At 48.6% G+C, this 16,590-nt stretch overlaps 1 protein-coding gene across 1 annotated transcript in view; it reads right to left on the reverse strand.

Annotated features, from left to right (window-relative positions):
- GSC2 (goosecoid homeobox 2) overlaps positions 1–10,644 on the reverse strand; it is a 27,268-nt gene extending 16,624 nt beyond the window's left edge. Inside the window, exon 1 of the mRNA XM_056531751.1 lies at positions 10,511–10,644. Within this exon, the coding sequence (XP_056387726.1) occupies positions 10,511–10,538 (28 nt within the window). The 5' untranslated portion in view covers positions 10,539–10,644. The remainder of the gene's footprint in view (positions 1–10,510) is intronic.
- Between the last annotated feature and the right edge of the window lie 5,946 nt (positions 10,645–16,590).

Here is a 16,590-nt window from a genome sequence, read left to right on the forward strand (position 1 = left end):
TGCCTAATCTGGGGGACAACTATGCTGCCTAATCTGGGGGACAACTATGCTGCCTAATCTGGGGGACAACTATGCTGCCTAATCTGGGGGACAACTATGCTGCCTAATCTGGGGGACAACTATGCTGCCTAATCTGGGGGACAACTATGCTGCCTAATCTGGGGGACAACTATGCTGCCTAATCTGGGGGACAACTATGCTGCCTAATCTGGGTGACAACTATGCTGCCTAATCTGGGTGACAACTATGCTGCCTAATCTGGGGGACAACTATGCTCCTAATCTGGGGGACAACTATGCTGCCTAATCTGGGGTACAACTATGCTCCTAATCTGGGGGACAACTGGGGTACAACTATGCTCCTAATCTGGGGGACAACTGGGGTACAACTATGCTCCTAATCTGGGGGACAACTGGGGTACAACTATGCTCCTAATCTGGGGGACAACTGGGGTACAACTATGCTCCTAATCTGGGGGACAACTGGGGTACAACTATGCTCCTAATCTGGGGGACAACTGGGGTACAACTATGCTCCTAATCTGGGGGACAACTGGGGTACAACTATGCTCCTAATCTGGAGGACAACTGGGGTACAACTATGCTCCTAATCTGGGGGACAACTGGGGTACAACTATGCTCCTAATCTGGGGGACAACTGGGGTACAACTATGCTCCTAATCTGGGGGACAACTATGCTCCTAATCTGGGGGACAACTACCCGGCCCTCCACAATATTTTAAGTTTCTCATATGGCCCCATGGGATAAATAATTGCCCACCCCATTCCTCCTCAACCCCGGACATTCCTTAACCTGGAGCCGCCCGGGGAAAGGAGAAAGTGAAGACAAGAGACTGGTGAGACCTCTCTGCAAAATTGTGTATTTAATGCAGTGTTTCCCAACCAGGGTGCCTCCAGCTGTTGCAAAACTATTACTCCCAGCATGCCCAGACAGCCTTTGGCTGTCCGGGCATGCTGGGAGTTGTAGTTTTGCAATAGCTGGAGGCACCCTGGTTGGGAAACACTGATTTAATGTGTGAAACTATCTGCTGCGCTCTGTATCTAATCCTGTCATGTGCGATACTGTCTGCTGAGCCTGTGTATCTAATCCTGTCATGTGTGATACTGTGAGCTGAGCCTGTATATCCAAATCTGTCATGTGCGATACTGTCTGCTGAGCCTGTGCATCTAAATCTGTCATGTGTGATACTGTCTGCTGAGCCTGTGTATCTAATCCTGTTATGTGTGATACTGTCTGCTGAACCTGTGCATCTAAATCTGTCATGTGTGATACTGTCTGATTAGCCTGTTTATCTGACGTTGCGCAGGGGGACGTCACTCGTCATCAGAGAGAGCCAGCGTTGCTGTCGCGCACCACCACTACCGCCGCTGCTGGCATAAATAGGGTTTTGGTAGGTATTCTCTAAATGTAAATTTTTTTGTGCGATATAGGAAAACTCCCCCCGCATATATATTGTATCCCTCCAATCCCCTATGCCATTTCTTAAACCCCCCTCCCATCCCCCATGCCATTTCTTAAACCCCTGATCCCTCAGCCCCTGTGCAATCTGGCCCCTCCCCTTTTGTAGATCCACCCCCACATAGCCACACCCATGACCGGTATTTTTCTGAGGGAAAGGTGGCAACCCTACTAGTTGCCCATAGCAACCAAAGATTTGTTAATTTTTTCAAATTTTTCAGAGACCTTTTGAAAAATGAAAGAAGTAATCTGATTGGTTGCTATGGGCAACTGCTTCACTCTTCTTCTACACAAGTTTTGATAAATCTCCCCCTTTGACCCCAACTTATCCTATAATCAGTTAAAAGAGATGCTCTGGAGTTCCTAGGATGACCCCTTACAAACACTCTTTGAACCCAACTTATCCATACTTTTAACGTGTGTGACACGTGAATAGTTTTTTCATATGACAGCAATTTTTTCTGAGCAAATTGACAACAATGGCCCTGATTTACTAAAATCCGAGTGTTCTTTCTGGAGTGTTTTAGATTTCACTCCTCTTTTTCTGGGAGCTGATTTACTAATGTGTCGCACGTCTCGGTTCCTTTTCTGTCGCATGTTTTTTTGTGTCGCATGGGAAAATTTGTCGCACATACTCAGAGTTAAAAGAAAAAAAACTAAAACAACATGGGTAATACAAATCATCAATAGCATGTGCCAAATTAAACAAGCAAAACACAAGATTTAACGGGAATTAAGCAACAAAATAGAACAAAAAAAATGTAATGGACTTAGATCATGTTACGTTATGCACTCCGGACACACACGCTGACCGTGAGCGCATGCTCCCGTTACCTGCTACTTTCGGCGGGGCTGGGACTCGCATCTCAGGAGGCGCCCGCATGCGAGACCCAGTTCGTCACTCACCTGGTGCTTCTCCTGCCCCAGCCTCTGCCTCACTGCTTTAAGATTTATTGGGCCAGTGCGCTCATTAATGTAATTCACCTGTGGCTCATTTATATATTCTTCCACCTTCCTCACTCCCTGGCCGTATCTTTGTTGCCTTGAGACTGAGAGAAAGCATTCCTGTTTCTGCCTTGCCGTGTATCTGATCCTTCACTTTGTGTCCAGACCTTGCTTCTCTGCCGCCTGCCTATTGACCTCCTGCTACGTCCTGACTATGCAACCATGCCGCCTGCCCTGACCTTCTGCTATCCAGACTTCGAGCTGCCTTATCCCTCCTGTGCCTCGCATCTCCTCAGCCGCCTGTGTGGTCGAGCCGTGTCAGGGATAGCGACCTGTGTGCCGCCTGCCACAGCAAGTCCATCCCGCTTTCCGGCGGGCTCTGGTGAAAACCAGCGGCACCTTAGACTCTGCTCCCTGGTATGGTCTGAGTCATCTGCGACACAGGTCCAGCGGATCCACATCCACCGGTGTTCCAGTCTTCAGAAACATGAGTGTTACAGTAAAATCCGGCCTTGGATCCCGCTGAGGTACTACTGCATGAAGGCGCGGATCTTCCCTCCGTTGTGGTACGTCAGTCACAGCAGTTGTCCCGACAGGCCCAGCAACTTTCTCAACTTTCAGCTATGATGCAACAGCTTTTGGCCTTGCAACAGCAGCAGGTACCACAACCTGGCCCACTCCCACCACCAGCTCCTGCAGTGTCTTCTGATTCCCAGCTACGCCTGCCTTTACCTTCCAAGTATGATGGGAATTCCAAGCCATGCAAAGGCTTCATTACACAGTGTGCCATTCACTTGGAGCTCATGTCTGAACTGTGTCCGACAGAACGTGCAAAGGTGGCCTTTGTCATTAGTCTACTGTCCGGCAAAGCCCTGGCCTGGGCTACACCCCTTTGGGACAGCGGTGACCCAGTAGCTTCCAACTTAACAGCTTTTCTGGCAGAATTTTGCTGTTTCTTTGAGGAACCCGCATGTGCCTCTTCTGCTGAGTCGGCTTTGCTGAACCTGTGTCAAGGGAATTCTTCCGTTGGTGACTACGCAGTTCAATTCCTGGAGCAACCACGCCCATTTTCTTGTAATAAAAAAAACACTACGAGTGTTTTAAAAAGTGTAGGTTGTGCGGTGTAAAATTTGGGCGCAGATTTAGACGATGGTGCGACAAAAAGTTGGTTGGCCAATATGTACATTTCTTTTCACAATTTTTTTTTCTGATTATTAATTTTCCACTATGAGTTGCAATAAAAAACATTGTATTTCATGAGTAAATCACACACACCAAATGGTAGGTGAGCAGAGTTCACACTTACAGATTTCAGTGCTGGAAAATAGAACAAATGTCTCTCCCTTTTGTATAAGGAATTAAGGGATTTAGAAGCAGATCTATCAAAAGGATTTGAGTTATCTCAGGGTAATAAAAGTGAAAAGGAGGGGGTAGGATTAAGTTAGGAGCTGTTTACTTTGATAAGATCATTGTAATATCCCAGCAAAACAAGAAAGATGAGAAACCATGTAATGTGTTACACATGTGGAAACATTATATATTATACATAGGAGCCTTAATATATAGGATACATTCAATCTATCCATGATCAGTGACTAATGTTATATGCTTTTCTGCCTATCTTCATAGAAATGCTAGATAATGGATGTTGTTATTGATAAGTAAAGGGACTTTATCTATAAATTGTATTGTAGCAAAATATTCCTGCTGATTCCCAAAATCTGTCATGCAAAACCTCTACTATGTCTCCACGGTGCCTTATGGCCCATTCACACTGCTGGATTTCCACCAGCGAAATTCCACCATGTAGTTCCATTGTTTTCAATAGGATTCTGCTCCACTATTCACCCTGTGTAATATCCGTGGTGGAAAATTCTGTTATGAAACAAAAACATGTTTTTTTTTTAGCCAGAATTCGCGCCAAACTGCATTGTCGTCTTTGGAGATGGCGCATGTCCGCCTTGACCTACCGTTAATGGATTGCAGTGGCGCCAGACAGATTCTCCACCTGTACAGCAGTGTGGATGATCCCTTACATAGGAACATCCAAGCAAAGATATGTTGTTTATATGGAAAATACAAGTCATCGCTTTCATGTTTCACTCTAATCTCTCTGTGAAACACTAATATTGGTTTCATAAAAGCTAATGGGCCAACTAGGACCATTTGGAATTGCAGAAGAAAGCCCTGACATACTCAAGTAGAAACTTTGGGGGGCATTTACTAAGGGGTTTAGTCATTTTTTTCTGACTATTTTTGGCACAAAATTGTCGCAATTGCGCCTACCCTATAAATTGTGCGACTTTCCCTAGCAAGAGCTAGAAAGTAAAAAAAAAATTTCCCGCTTAATTTACGCAAGTTTTCAGTTTTTACTTGCAGTGGTCAGGAATTTATTAACTGAGACAGTCGCAGTTGCGCAATAAACTGTCGCAACGGCCATAAAAATTGACTAAATTTACTCCAGCTCCAACATGGAGCAGGAGAAGCTACTGCCGCCCGGGCTCCGACATACTTTCTCCCCACTACCCTCACTGCGCTACCGGGACACTACAGTGATTTATATCCCCCCCTCTCACCTGCCAGCGCCACACAACTCCCATCTGTCTGCTGTTGCAAGACTACAAGTCCCAGCATGCCCTTACAGTGAGGACATGCTGGGAGTTGTAGTCTTGTAGCAGCGGGAGATGAGCGGCGCGGGCGGGAGACAAGGGGGGGGGGGGTAGCGGGGAGGCCGTATGAGGAGCCCGGGCGGGAGACAAGGGGGGTAGCGGGGAGACCGTATGAGGAGCCCGGGCGGCTGCACTGTAATGTCAGCCCGGGCTCCTGCCCTGAGAGCCATAGGCTTTGGCTGTCAGGGCATGCTGGGTGTTGTAGTTTTGCAACAGCTGGAGGGCCACAGTTTGCAGACCACTGGTGTGTGGTCTGTAAACTGTAGTCCTCCAGCTGTTGCAAAACTAAACAGCTGAAGGGGACCGGCGAAGAAGTTCACTTACCCTTCCAAGGCTCCAGCGACGATCGCTGACGGAGATCGTCGCGCGGCACTGTCGCGCGGTAGTGTCGTGCAGCGCTGGATCCTACGGAAGCCGGTAAGTTGCGCAAGCTTCCCAACCAGGGTGCCTCCAAATGTTGCAAGACTACAACTCCCAGCATGCCTGGACACCCTTTGGCTGTCCGGGCATGCTGGGAGTTGTAGTTTTGCAACAGCTGGAGGCACCCTTGTTGGGAAACACTGGCCTAAAACAGTGTTTCCCAACCAGGGTGCCTCCAGATGTTGCAAGACTACAACTCCCAGCATGCCTGGACACCCTTTGGCTGTCCGGGCATGCTGGGAGTTGTAGTTTTGCAACAGCTGGAGGCACCCTTGTTGGGAAACACTGGCCTAAAACAGTGTTTCCCAACCAGGGTGCCTCCAGATGTTGCAAGACTACAACTCCCAGCATGCCTGGACAGCCATTGGCTGTCCAGGCATGCTGGGAGTTGTAGTTTTGCAACAGCTGGAGGGCCACAGTTTGCAGACCACTGGTTTGTGGTCTGTAAACTGTAGTCCTCCAGCTGTTGCAAAACTAAACAGCTGAAGGGGACCGGCGAAGAAGTTCACTTACCCTTCCGAGGCTCGGAGATCGTCGCGCGGCAGTGTCGCGCGGCAGTGTCGTGCAGCGCTGGATCCTACGGAAGCCGGTAAGTTGCGCAGGCTTCCCAACCAGGGTGCCTCCAGTTGTTGCAAGACTACAACTCCCAGCATGCCTGGACAGCCTTTGGCTGTCCAGGCATGCTGGGAGTTGTAGTTTAGCAACAGCTGGAGGCACCCTGGTTGGGAAACACTGGCCTAAAACAGTTGGGAAACACTGGCCTAAAACAGTCACCCTGGTTGGGAAACACTGTTTTAGGCCAGTGTTTCCCAACCAGGGTGCCTCCAGATGTTGCAAGACTACAACTCCCAGCATGCCTGGACAGCCTTTGACTGTCCAGGCATGCTGGGACTTGTAGTTTTGCAACATCTGGAAGCACCTTGGTTGGGAAACACTGTTTTAGGCCAGTGTTTCCCAGCCAGGTTGCCTCCAGATGCTGCAAAACTACAACTCCCAGCATGCCTAGACAGCCTTTGACTGTCCAGGCATGCTGGGGCTTGTAGTTTTGCAACATCTGGAGGCACCCTGGTTGGGAAACACTGGCCTAAAACAGTGTTTCCCAACCAGGGTGCCTCCAGATGTTGCAAAACTACAAGTCCCAGGTTGGGAAACACTGTGCCCGGCCTCCGCCCCACCTTACTGTAAGGGCATGCTGGGAGTTGTAGTCCTGCAGCTGGGGGCAGGGGACAAGCTTGTCACTTGCCCACACATCTCCTGCACCACACAACTACAACTCCCAGCATGTCCTTACTGTAAGGGCATGCTGGCAGTTGTAGTCATGCGGGGCGGGAGATGTGTGAGCAGGTGATAATAAATGTACTAACCCATTTTTTTTGTTTTCTTCTCATTTCAGATCCGTTTATCCTGTGGACTCCTTCAGATTCGGTGGACTACTTCGATGACCAGCGTTTTTCTTTGTTTGATTTTAATAAAATGGTTAACGAGGGCTTGTGGGGGAGTGTTTTTTGTAATAAAAATTTTTTAAAACCTGTTGTGTTTTTTTCTTACTTTACTAGACAGGCTTAGTAGTGGAAGCTGTCTTATAGACAGAGTCCATTACTAACCTGGGCTTAGCGCTAGCCACAAAAACAGCTAGCGCTAACCCCCTATTATTACCCCGGTACCCAACGCCACAGGGGTGCCGGGAAGAGCCGGTACCAACAGGCCTGGAGCGTCAAAAATGGCGCTCCTGGGCCTAGGCGGTAACAGGCTGGCGTTATTTAGGCTGGGGAGGGCCAGTAACAATGGTCCTCGCCCACCCTGGGAACGTCAGGCTGTTACTGTTTGGTTGGTATTTGGCTGAGAATGAAAATAGGGGGGACCCTATGCGTTTTTTTTTTTTAAATAAATAATTAAATATGGTGTTGGGTACCGGGGTAATAATTGGGGGTTAGCGCTAGCTGTTTTTGTGGCTAACGCTAAGCCCGGCTTAGTAATGGACTCAGTCTATAAGACAGCTTCCACTACTAAGCCTGTCTAGTAAAGTAAAATAAAAATAAAACACAACAGGTTTTAAAAAAAATTTATTACAAAAAACACTCCCCCACAAGCCCTCGTTAACCATTTTATTAACATCAAGCAAAGAAAAACGCTGGTCATCGAAGTAGTCCACCGAATCCGAAGGAGTCCACAGGATACACAGATCTGTAGAAGAAGTAACCAAAAAAAAAAAAAAGTGTAAGTACATTTAGGGAGAAAAAAAACTGTGTTAAAAAAATGTAATAAACACACACACACACACTAAACGCTGTTTACCACTTCTGAGCCATGACTACAATTTACAGTGATCCCTCAACTTACAATGGCCTCAACATACAATAGTTTCAACATACAATGGTCTTTTCTGGACCATCGTAAGTTGAAACCAGACTCAACATACAATGCTACAGACAGTTCAGATCTGTAAAACGTGTCAATGGCTGGAAGAACCAACCAATCAAAATGGGCATTTACTGGTAAAACCCCTGTATTACTGAAGTGTATGCACTGACTGGTGTCTGGTATTACATGTTCTGTACACTTTACCTGTATCAGGGTTAGCTGCTCTTTTGGACACCAGGTGAGGGCGACTCCATTACTTGTTTGGGACATTGCCTGTACTGTACAGGACCCCTGAAGAAGCTCCTGTTCTCTACATAGACCAGTGTTTGCCAAGCAGGGTGGCCCCATCTTTTGCAAAACTACAACTCCCAGCATGCCCGGACAGCCTTTATAGTTTTGCAACAGCTGGAGTCTCCCTGCTTGGGAAACACTGACATAGACAGTGATTTACAGCTCCCAGCAGATCTTTATTACTTTTATATGTAAGGATTTGCTTTATCTATATCAGTTATCTACTTATTTTTCTTTGTCACTTTTTCCTATTTTTGGATGACATTTTGGTGCCTTTAGAACCAATTACCACGTTTCCATAGAGTTATGGTCTCAACATACAATGGTTTCAACTTACAATGGTTTTCCTGGAACCAATTAATATTGTAACTTGAGGGACCACTGTAGTTATTGAATTATTTAGATGTGGTGAAAAAGCTAAAAAAAAACTCAAAAACAAAAGATCCAGAAGGAAACCAGCAGCCAAACCTATTCAGACAGCAGGAAAAAGGAACAGACAATTTTTTTCTACTACATGAAGTAAATTTCCCACTTTTGCCTATGTGCGCCAAATTTATTAATGCCGTGCAACAATTTAGTAAATTTGTCGCACATAGTCAAAAATGAAGTAGAAAAAAACAGGGTAAAAACCAGACTACATAGTAAAAGATTAGTAAATGCCCCTCTTTATCTTTAAAAGTAGAGCTGCATTAGTAAGCTATTCTAAAGGCACAATGCCATCACACCTCAGGAGCATGAATAGGGTGACATAGGGAGCTTTGTCTAACCATGGTCACTACTGTGGAATCAAAATGGATACCTCTGGTCCTGTCCATTGCAGCTGTAATATACAGCTGGAGCTGGCACAATTTCATTTCATTTTGCTTTTGCAAACATTTTGCTTTTACATAACTAATTTGTAGAGGACATTAAAGGGGTACTCCGGTGGTCAACGTGTTTTTCCGTTTTTGACTTACCCTATTTGTTTTGTTTCAGTTCTATTCTTGTTGTTTAGCCTACTCTATTTCCATTCTTTGTTGTCTTTATTCCCCACTTTGTTTTCCTATCTTTGCTTCTATTTCCTGTTTCTTGCTGTGCTGAAAACTACAAATCCCAGAATGCCGCATGCCTTGCTGATTTGGGGCGGCTCCTTTTTTTTTCTTTTTTGTTCCACCCTTTACCCACCCTACTATTTTCCCGGGTCGGGCCCCTTATACACAGCACACTAATATAATCAGCCCTGGTTGGGATACACTGGCATACACACACACACACACACACACACACACACACAAAAGGGACTACAACTCCCAGCATGTGTCATTCAGGAGTCTTCAGTCTGTGGTATAACACCAGCATGCTGCCTCTGTAGTCTCCTGGGGGGTTGTAGTTCACCACACCTCTATAGTGCATACACCAGTGTTTCCCAACCAGGGTGCCTCCAGGTGTTGCAAAACTACTACTACCTGCATGCCCGGACAGCCAAAAGCTGTCCGAGCATGCTGGGATTTCTAGTTTTGATACAGCTGAAGACACCCTGGTTGGGAAACAATGCACTTTGTAATATACTGAATAGGCTAGGCCAGTGTTTCCCAATCAGTGTGCCTCCAGCTGTTGCAAAATTACAACTCCCAGCATGCCCAAAGGCTGTCAGGTCATGCTGGGAGTTGTAGTTTTACAACAGCTGGAGGCACACTGGTTTGGAAACACTGGTGTAACATGATGTGTATGCTGAATAGGCTAGGACAGTGTTTCCCAACCAGTGTGCCTCCAGCTGTTGCAAAACTACAACTCCCAGCATGTCCAAAGGCTGTCCAGGCATGCTGGGAGTTGTAGTTTTGCAACAGCTGGATGCACACTGGTTTGTAAACACTAGCATACACACACATAACAGGGACTACAACTCCCAACATGTGTCATTCAGGAGTCCCCCCCCCCCCCCCCTTCACACATAGAAATCATCCCCAGTCCGAGATTTATTCCCCTGCAGTCTATACATCCCCAGTCCTTGTACTTTGTTATCCTCCCTTTCAGACAATACTCTTATCTTCTCTGTCTTCTTTCAGTGCAGACCTGCGTCCTCAGAAGACAAAGCAGGGGGAGCGGAGATGAGGAGCTGTGTATGTCCTCTCTCTCTCCCCCCTGCTCTGGCTTCTTTCTCTCATGCAGAACTGAACAGAGAAAAAAAAGCCATGACATGTTGCCCACAGCCTAATCCTAACATGGTCGACATTGTGGACAACAGTAAGAGATCCAACACAGAACTACAGAACTTCCTGGCCCACAAACAGGAAAGAAAAAAAGACACATGCAACACAAATATATAATACATGTCAAGCAAAGTAGAAATAATGGGCCGCACTCACCAGCTTTAAAGTGCAAACAGTGCTTCATTCTTTATTTCAAAGGTGCATCACATCAGTTAGCAGGACATCTCACAAATGCTTCTGGATACGAATGGGTGACAGCTGTTGCGTGTGCGCATGCACGCTTCATCAGACCCTCCCTCCGTCAATTGAAACAAACATGAACATTAAAAGAAGATGCAATATAGCCAAAAATCTCAACCACCGGAGTACCCCCTTTAAGCCTGGGCAGAAACTCCCAGTACTTCTGTGGTTATACCAGAATCAGATTGTGCCAATATAACTGTTGCTTTTGCCTATTCTACTTTGCCTCAGTGACTGAATGAAGCTGCTATGCCATTAACTGTTAGGCTAGGTTCAGACTGTGGAATCTCCAGACAGAAAATTTCTGCGGCCAGCGCCAACTGAATCAGTTGGCTCTAGGACCATGCGGACATTGCAGTTCCCAATAGACTGCAATGTGTTCTGCGAGTATTTGTGCCTGAAAAAGGGGCAACTCCATTCTTCAGGTGGATATTTTAAAGCGGATTTTCTGTTCACAAATTCCACTTCCAAAATTCCGAAGTGTAAATTTGTGAACGGAAACCCATTCACTAGGCTTGTACATTTTAGCAAGCAGAATTTCTACCTGCAATTTCAAAGTGGAATTGCAGGCAGAAATTCCACAGTCTGAACCTAGCCTAAGTGATACCCAACTACCCATGGCTGGGAATGTGTGGAAAGGATGTTGCACGATACTTTCTGCATACAATAGTATGCTTCCTGGGCCACAGTGTGGCTAAAATTCCAGTCCAAGTCCTTATCAGCATGGAGTACTGTCCCTTTACAGGTCTGACAACAGCAACATGACTAGGGGATATTATAGCTGCTGTAACCTACCTCCCAACCAACCCCATTGTCCCCATAAAACCCCTTACCTTAAACACGGCAGACACAATGTTGGTGGTAACAAGGCCACAGCAGCCCCTTTATTAAATAACACAATTAAAACGTTGTAAGGCAACAATAGTATGAACATCATACATAAACATTGTATAAACATCCTTAAACATAATTTAACATAAGTTAACATGTCCCTAATACAGGAGGAGGAGGACCTGAAGGCACTGTTACCGAGCCCAAACTAGAATGGGGCCTCCCTTACTCCTAGCCGTGAGCACCTGCACGGGAGCACCGTTTTTGTGACCATCCTGGGACCCATGTCCCCTTGAAGAATTTCTCCATCGGGCTGGGAACCGCTCCCAGCCCACCTCCACACTGTATCCCATCACCTCCATGCCATCCACATGTACCTCCAGGTCTCTCTCCTGCCACCGCCACAACGGCGACAAGTGACACCTCACTTGTCCCCGTTCTTCCACAAACTAAGGGCTCTTTCCACTACCTCCCGAATCTCCAAAATCCACAGATCCATTCCCAAAACATTGAGATGGACGCCATCCTCTGCCATGAACTCCAAAGGGCTCCCCTCCAATTCCCTATGGCGCACCACTAGTCCCCCATTTCGGGCCACGAATTTGCTAACAACTTTGTTAACCTTAATCCGAGCCCTATTTAAGGCCACAACCGAACGAGCCTGCCTCCACTTGCGCCTAGCCACCATCTCGGACCACACAATAATCAGGCCAGGAAAGGACGACCACAACCTGAGCAAGTCAAGCTTGATGTCCCTGATCAGATCGCGCGATCTCCGCACACCCAAATCATTCCCTCCCAGGTGTATAACAAGGACATCGTCTAAATGGACAAAGAACTGAACCCTGGTCAACAACTCAGCCCACCTCACTCCCCCCTTTCCCAACCAGTGAACCTGTCCTGCCGAACTCTCCAAACCCAACTGCCGGCCCGCTGGTCGAACACCGGCCCTCACCCCACCCCTCACTACATATGAGTGGCCGACAATCTAAATCAGTCCTGGGCCGTCACCTGAAAGACAAAAGAAACAAGAACAAACTACCAACCGCACTCCCACAACACACAGCAATCACACTAAATGAGGACGGACATACAGTTGAAACCTCTCCGACTCCCACCTCCCGATCCGCCGAATGACTTCGGGCCCCAAGCCCCACCGAGACGCCTCAGTAGCCGCCCCGATGCGGAATGAATGCGAGCTATACTCCCTCGCACCGCAACCCACCTTCGCCAAACATTTCCGAAAAACCCCAACAAATTGAAAACGCGACAAGAAACCCCCGTCCGCATGTACCAAAAGAGGATCCACAACCCCCACCCGAACTTCTAAAAATGCTGCATAACAAAAAACCGGACACATATCCGAGCCCCGCAAAGCCGCCAAACTCACAGTCGCCCCACGACCCACCTGATCCGTTTTAGAACGGCGCAAAAAACATCGCAACACCCCATCAGCCAGACTAACATCGGAAAAAAGTAAACCCCCAACATGCCGCTGACTAAGCACCACCAGTTCCGAAATACTAAACGCCCCAAAAAACGCCAACGCAAACGCCAGCCGAAACAAGCGACACTCATAATCCGAAAAACATATCTCCCCCAACGCCACCCCCAACTGACACAAAAGCGGAAAAGTCACCGGGCGCCTCATATCCCTGGACACCGCCCCCTTTCGAAACCCCCGCAACGCCTGTCGCACCAAAAATGACTTAGATTCATCTGGCAAACCACAAACTTTAAACCAAAATGCCAAGGCCGACAGCCGTCGACCAATTCCCGCCGGAGAAACCCCTTTGCAAAACGCTCTACCAACATAAAACAACAAGGCCGCCTCCCATTCTGCGGGGGCGCCCGCAATTGACAACTGCCCCACCAGCTTCTCCCAGTCTGACCACCAGCGCCGATAAGACGACCAAATGGCCTGGCACACTGAGCGGCCGACCAAAGCAAGCGCCATCTCTAAACCAGTCGCCACAGCCATTCCGGACACGGAAGGCCGGTCACCTCGGCCTCCGGCGCCAATTCCCGGAAACGGTCCCACTGTAGGCGAGAGAGAGCGTCAGCCACCGCATTATCCACTCCCGGTACATGCAACACCACCACCTGTGAATTAAGTTCTAACACTCTCAACACCAAATGCCGTAGCAACGTAACCACGGGCAGAGAACTCGCCGTCTGGTTGTTAATGGCCAAGACCACCCCCATGTTATCACAATGGAAGCACACCTTCCGATTGCGAAACATCTCACCCCACACAAACACCGCCACCACAATCGGGAACAGCTCCAGGAATGCAAGATTTCTTGTCAACCCCGCCTCCTGCCACTCACCCGGCCATTGCCCCACGCACCACTGACCCTGAAGATAAGCCCCAAACCCGCAGCCCCCTGCCGCATCGGTATACAAGTCCAAATCCACACTCGACACCGGCTGCTCCATCACCACCGAACGGCCATTATACCGACTCAAAAAATTCTGCCACACCCCCAGGTCCGCCCGCAACCCAGCCAACAGCCGCACAAAGTGGTTAGGCCGCGAGACACCCGCCGTAGCCGCAGCGAGACGCCTGCAAAAAACTTGCCCCATAGGCATGATCCGGCACGCAAAATTTAGACGGCCCAACAAAGATTGGACCTCCCGCAGTTGCAACTTGCGAACCCGACATGCCCTCCCCACCGCCTCCCTCAGCTCTCCCAGCTTATCCTCGGGCAGCCGACATTCCATGGCCACAGTGTCGATCACTATGCCCAAAAATTTTACCGACGTGGACGGGCCTTCCGTCTTTTCAGGCGCCAACGGGACGCCAAACCAACCCGTCACCCGCTCCATTTCCCGCAGCAAAATAGCACACACCCTAGACCCAGCCAGGCCCAAAAAAAGGAAGTCGTCCAGGTAGTGCAGAACTGACTCCAAACCCGACTCACTCCGCACCACCCACTCCAAAAAGGAGCTAAACTGCTCGAAAAACGCACAGGAAACGGAGCAGCCCATAGGTAAACACAAATCCACAAAAAACCGACCCCCCAAACAGCACCCCAACAACACAAAACTGTCCGGGTGTACCGGCAAAAGATGAAACGCAGCCTCAATATCAGTCTTAGCCAACAAAGCCCCTCTGCCGTACTTCCGAACCCACACCAGCGCTGCATCAAATGAGGTGTAAGACACAGCGCAAAGCGCCGGGTCAATGCCATCATTCACCGACCCCCCAACCGGATGGGAGAGGTGATGAATAAGGCGAAACTTGTTGGGTTCTTTCTTAGGGACCAAACCCAATGGGGAGACCCGCAAGCCCTTTAACGGAGGCGACTCAAACGGTCCAGCCATCCGACCCAACGACACCTCTTTTAACAACTTTTCCTCAACTAACTCCGCGCGGGCCAACGCCGAAACCAGATTCCGAACTGCCCCATTCCCCGACCCCACCCCCTCGAAGGAGATACGAAAACCGTCCGTGAACCCAGACCGCAAAAATTCCGCCGCAACCCTATTTGGGTACCTGGCGAGGAAAGGTGACATCCTTCCCACCTGCACCGGGGTCGCCCCTCTTCGCGTCAACCTCTCCCTGCTTCCCTTTTCCCCGCCGGAAACAGCGCGACAGCCCGTGTCCTCCCACACCGCAACCAGAACATTCGTGTTTAAATTCCCTTCATTGAATTGCCAACACACCCCTTTTCCTGCCCCCGCCAGCCACCCAGACCCCGAGCCAGCCCCCCCGCCGCGCCATCCCGAAAGGACTGCACGCCACCCCCACCGCGCGGAGTGGCCATGAGCCGCATCCACAGCCCAATATCTTTATGTCTTTATCAATATCTTCGGCGACTTTTCCCCCACCACACTGGCCAAAATAGCGAAGGCCTGAAGACAATTTGAGAACGTCCGCCGTATCAGCTGATACCGCCGACACTCCTCCTCCTCCACTTTCTCCATCCGCTTCGACTCATCCGGACGCACCCTATCCAGGTTAAATTTTTCGAGCGGGAGTAGCGAAAAAATATCCACGTACTCCCGCTTCCAAATTTTTTCCCTCACCTCGGCCCTGAGGTGTGTGCCTAAGGGGCCCTCAAAGCACACATAAACCTCCCCCCGAGCAGCGTCCGCCAACCGAACCCCCCCCCACCGGACCCCGAAGCCGCTACCACCGGGGGAGTTCCCACCTGCTGAACCCCCGCGCCACCAACAGAAGCCACACCCAGCGCCACCCCCGGAGCCACCTGCCCCCCAGACCCGTCCGCTGCACCCCACACAGGTAACGGCGACCCACCCGCATACAACCCGCTACCCCGCAGCAAAGCATGCAACCCATCAACAAAAAACTGCAATCCACAATAGTATGGAGACAGCAAGACTAAGAGCACAGACAAAGCACAGTCAACAAGGAGACAAATCCATTAACAAACCAGGGATGAAATCCTTAGAACCAGTAATTACAGCGAGGCAGGGGTTAAGTAGAAGCAAAGTACAGTTTAGAAGCCAGGGGGCAAATCTGTAGAAATGTAAGTCACAGCAAGCCAAGGGTCAAATTAGCAGAACTATAAGTCAAAGCAAGCCAGGGGTCAAATCTGTTGAACTGTAAGTCACAGCAAGACAGGGGTCAAATCTGCAGAACTATAAGTCACAGCAAGCCAGGGGTCAAATCTGCACAACTATAAGTCACAGCAAGCCAGGGGTCAAATCTGCACAACTATAAGTCACAGAAAGCCAGGGGTCAAATCTGCAGAACTATAAGTCACAGCAAGCCAGGGGTCAAATCTGCAGAACTATAAGTCACAGCAAGCCAGGGGTCAAATCTGTTGAACTGTAAGTCACAGAAAGCCAGGGGTCAAATCTGTAGAAATGTAAGTCACAGCAAGCCAGGGGTCAAATCTGCATAACTATAAGTCACAGCAAGACAGGGGTCAAATCTGCAGAACTATAAGTCACAGCAAGACAGGGGTCAAATCTGCAGAACTATAACTCACAGCAAGCCAGGGGTCAAATCTGCACAACTATATGTCACAGCAAGCCAGGGGTCAAATCTGCAGAACTATAAGTCACAGCAAGCCAGGGGTCAGGCAAAGTATAGTCAATACAGTCTGATTGTCAGCAGCAGAAAACAGTTTTCTTAGTTTTCTTTTTCTGGCATTTTTTTTTTTAGAAAACTACCACAGCAGAAGTGTAGGGCT

The sequence above is a fragment of the Hyla sarda genome, chromosome 1 (genome assembly GCF_029499605.1).
Source record: "Hyla sarda isolate aHylSar1 chromosome 1, aHylSar1.hap1, whole genome shotgun sequence".
Classification (NCBI taxonomy): Eukaryota; Metazoa; Chordata; class Amphibia; order Anura; family Hylidae; genus Hyla; species Hyla sarda.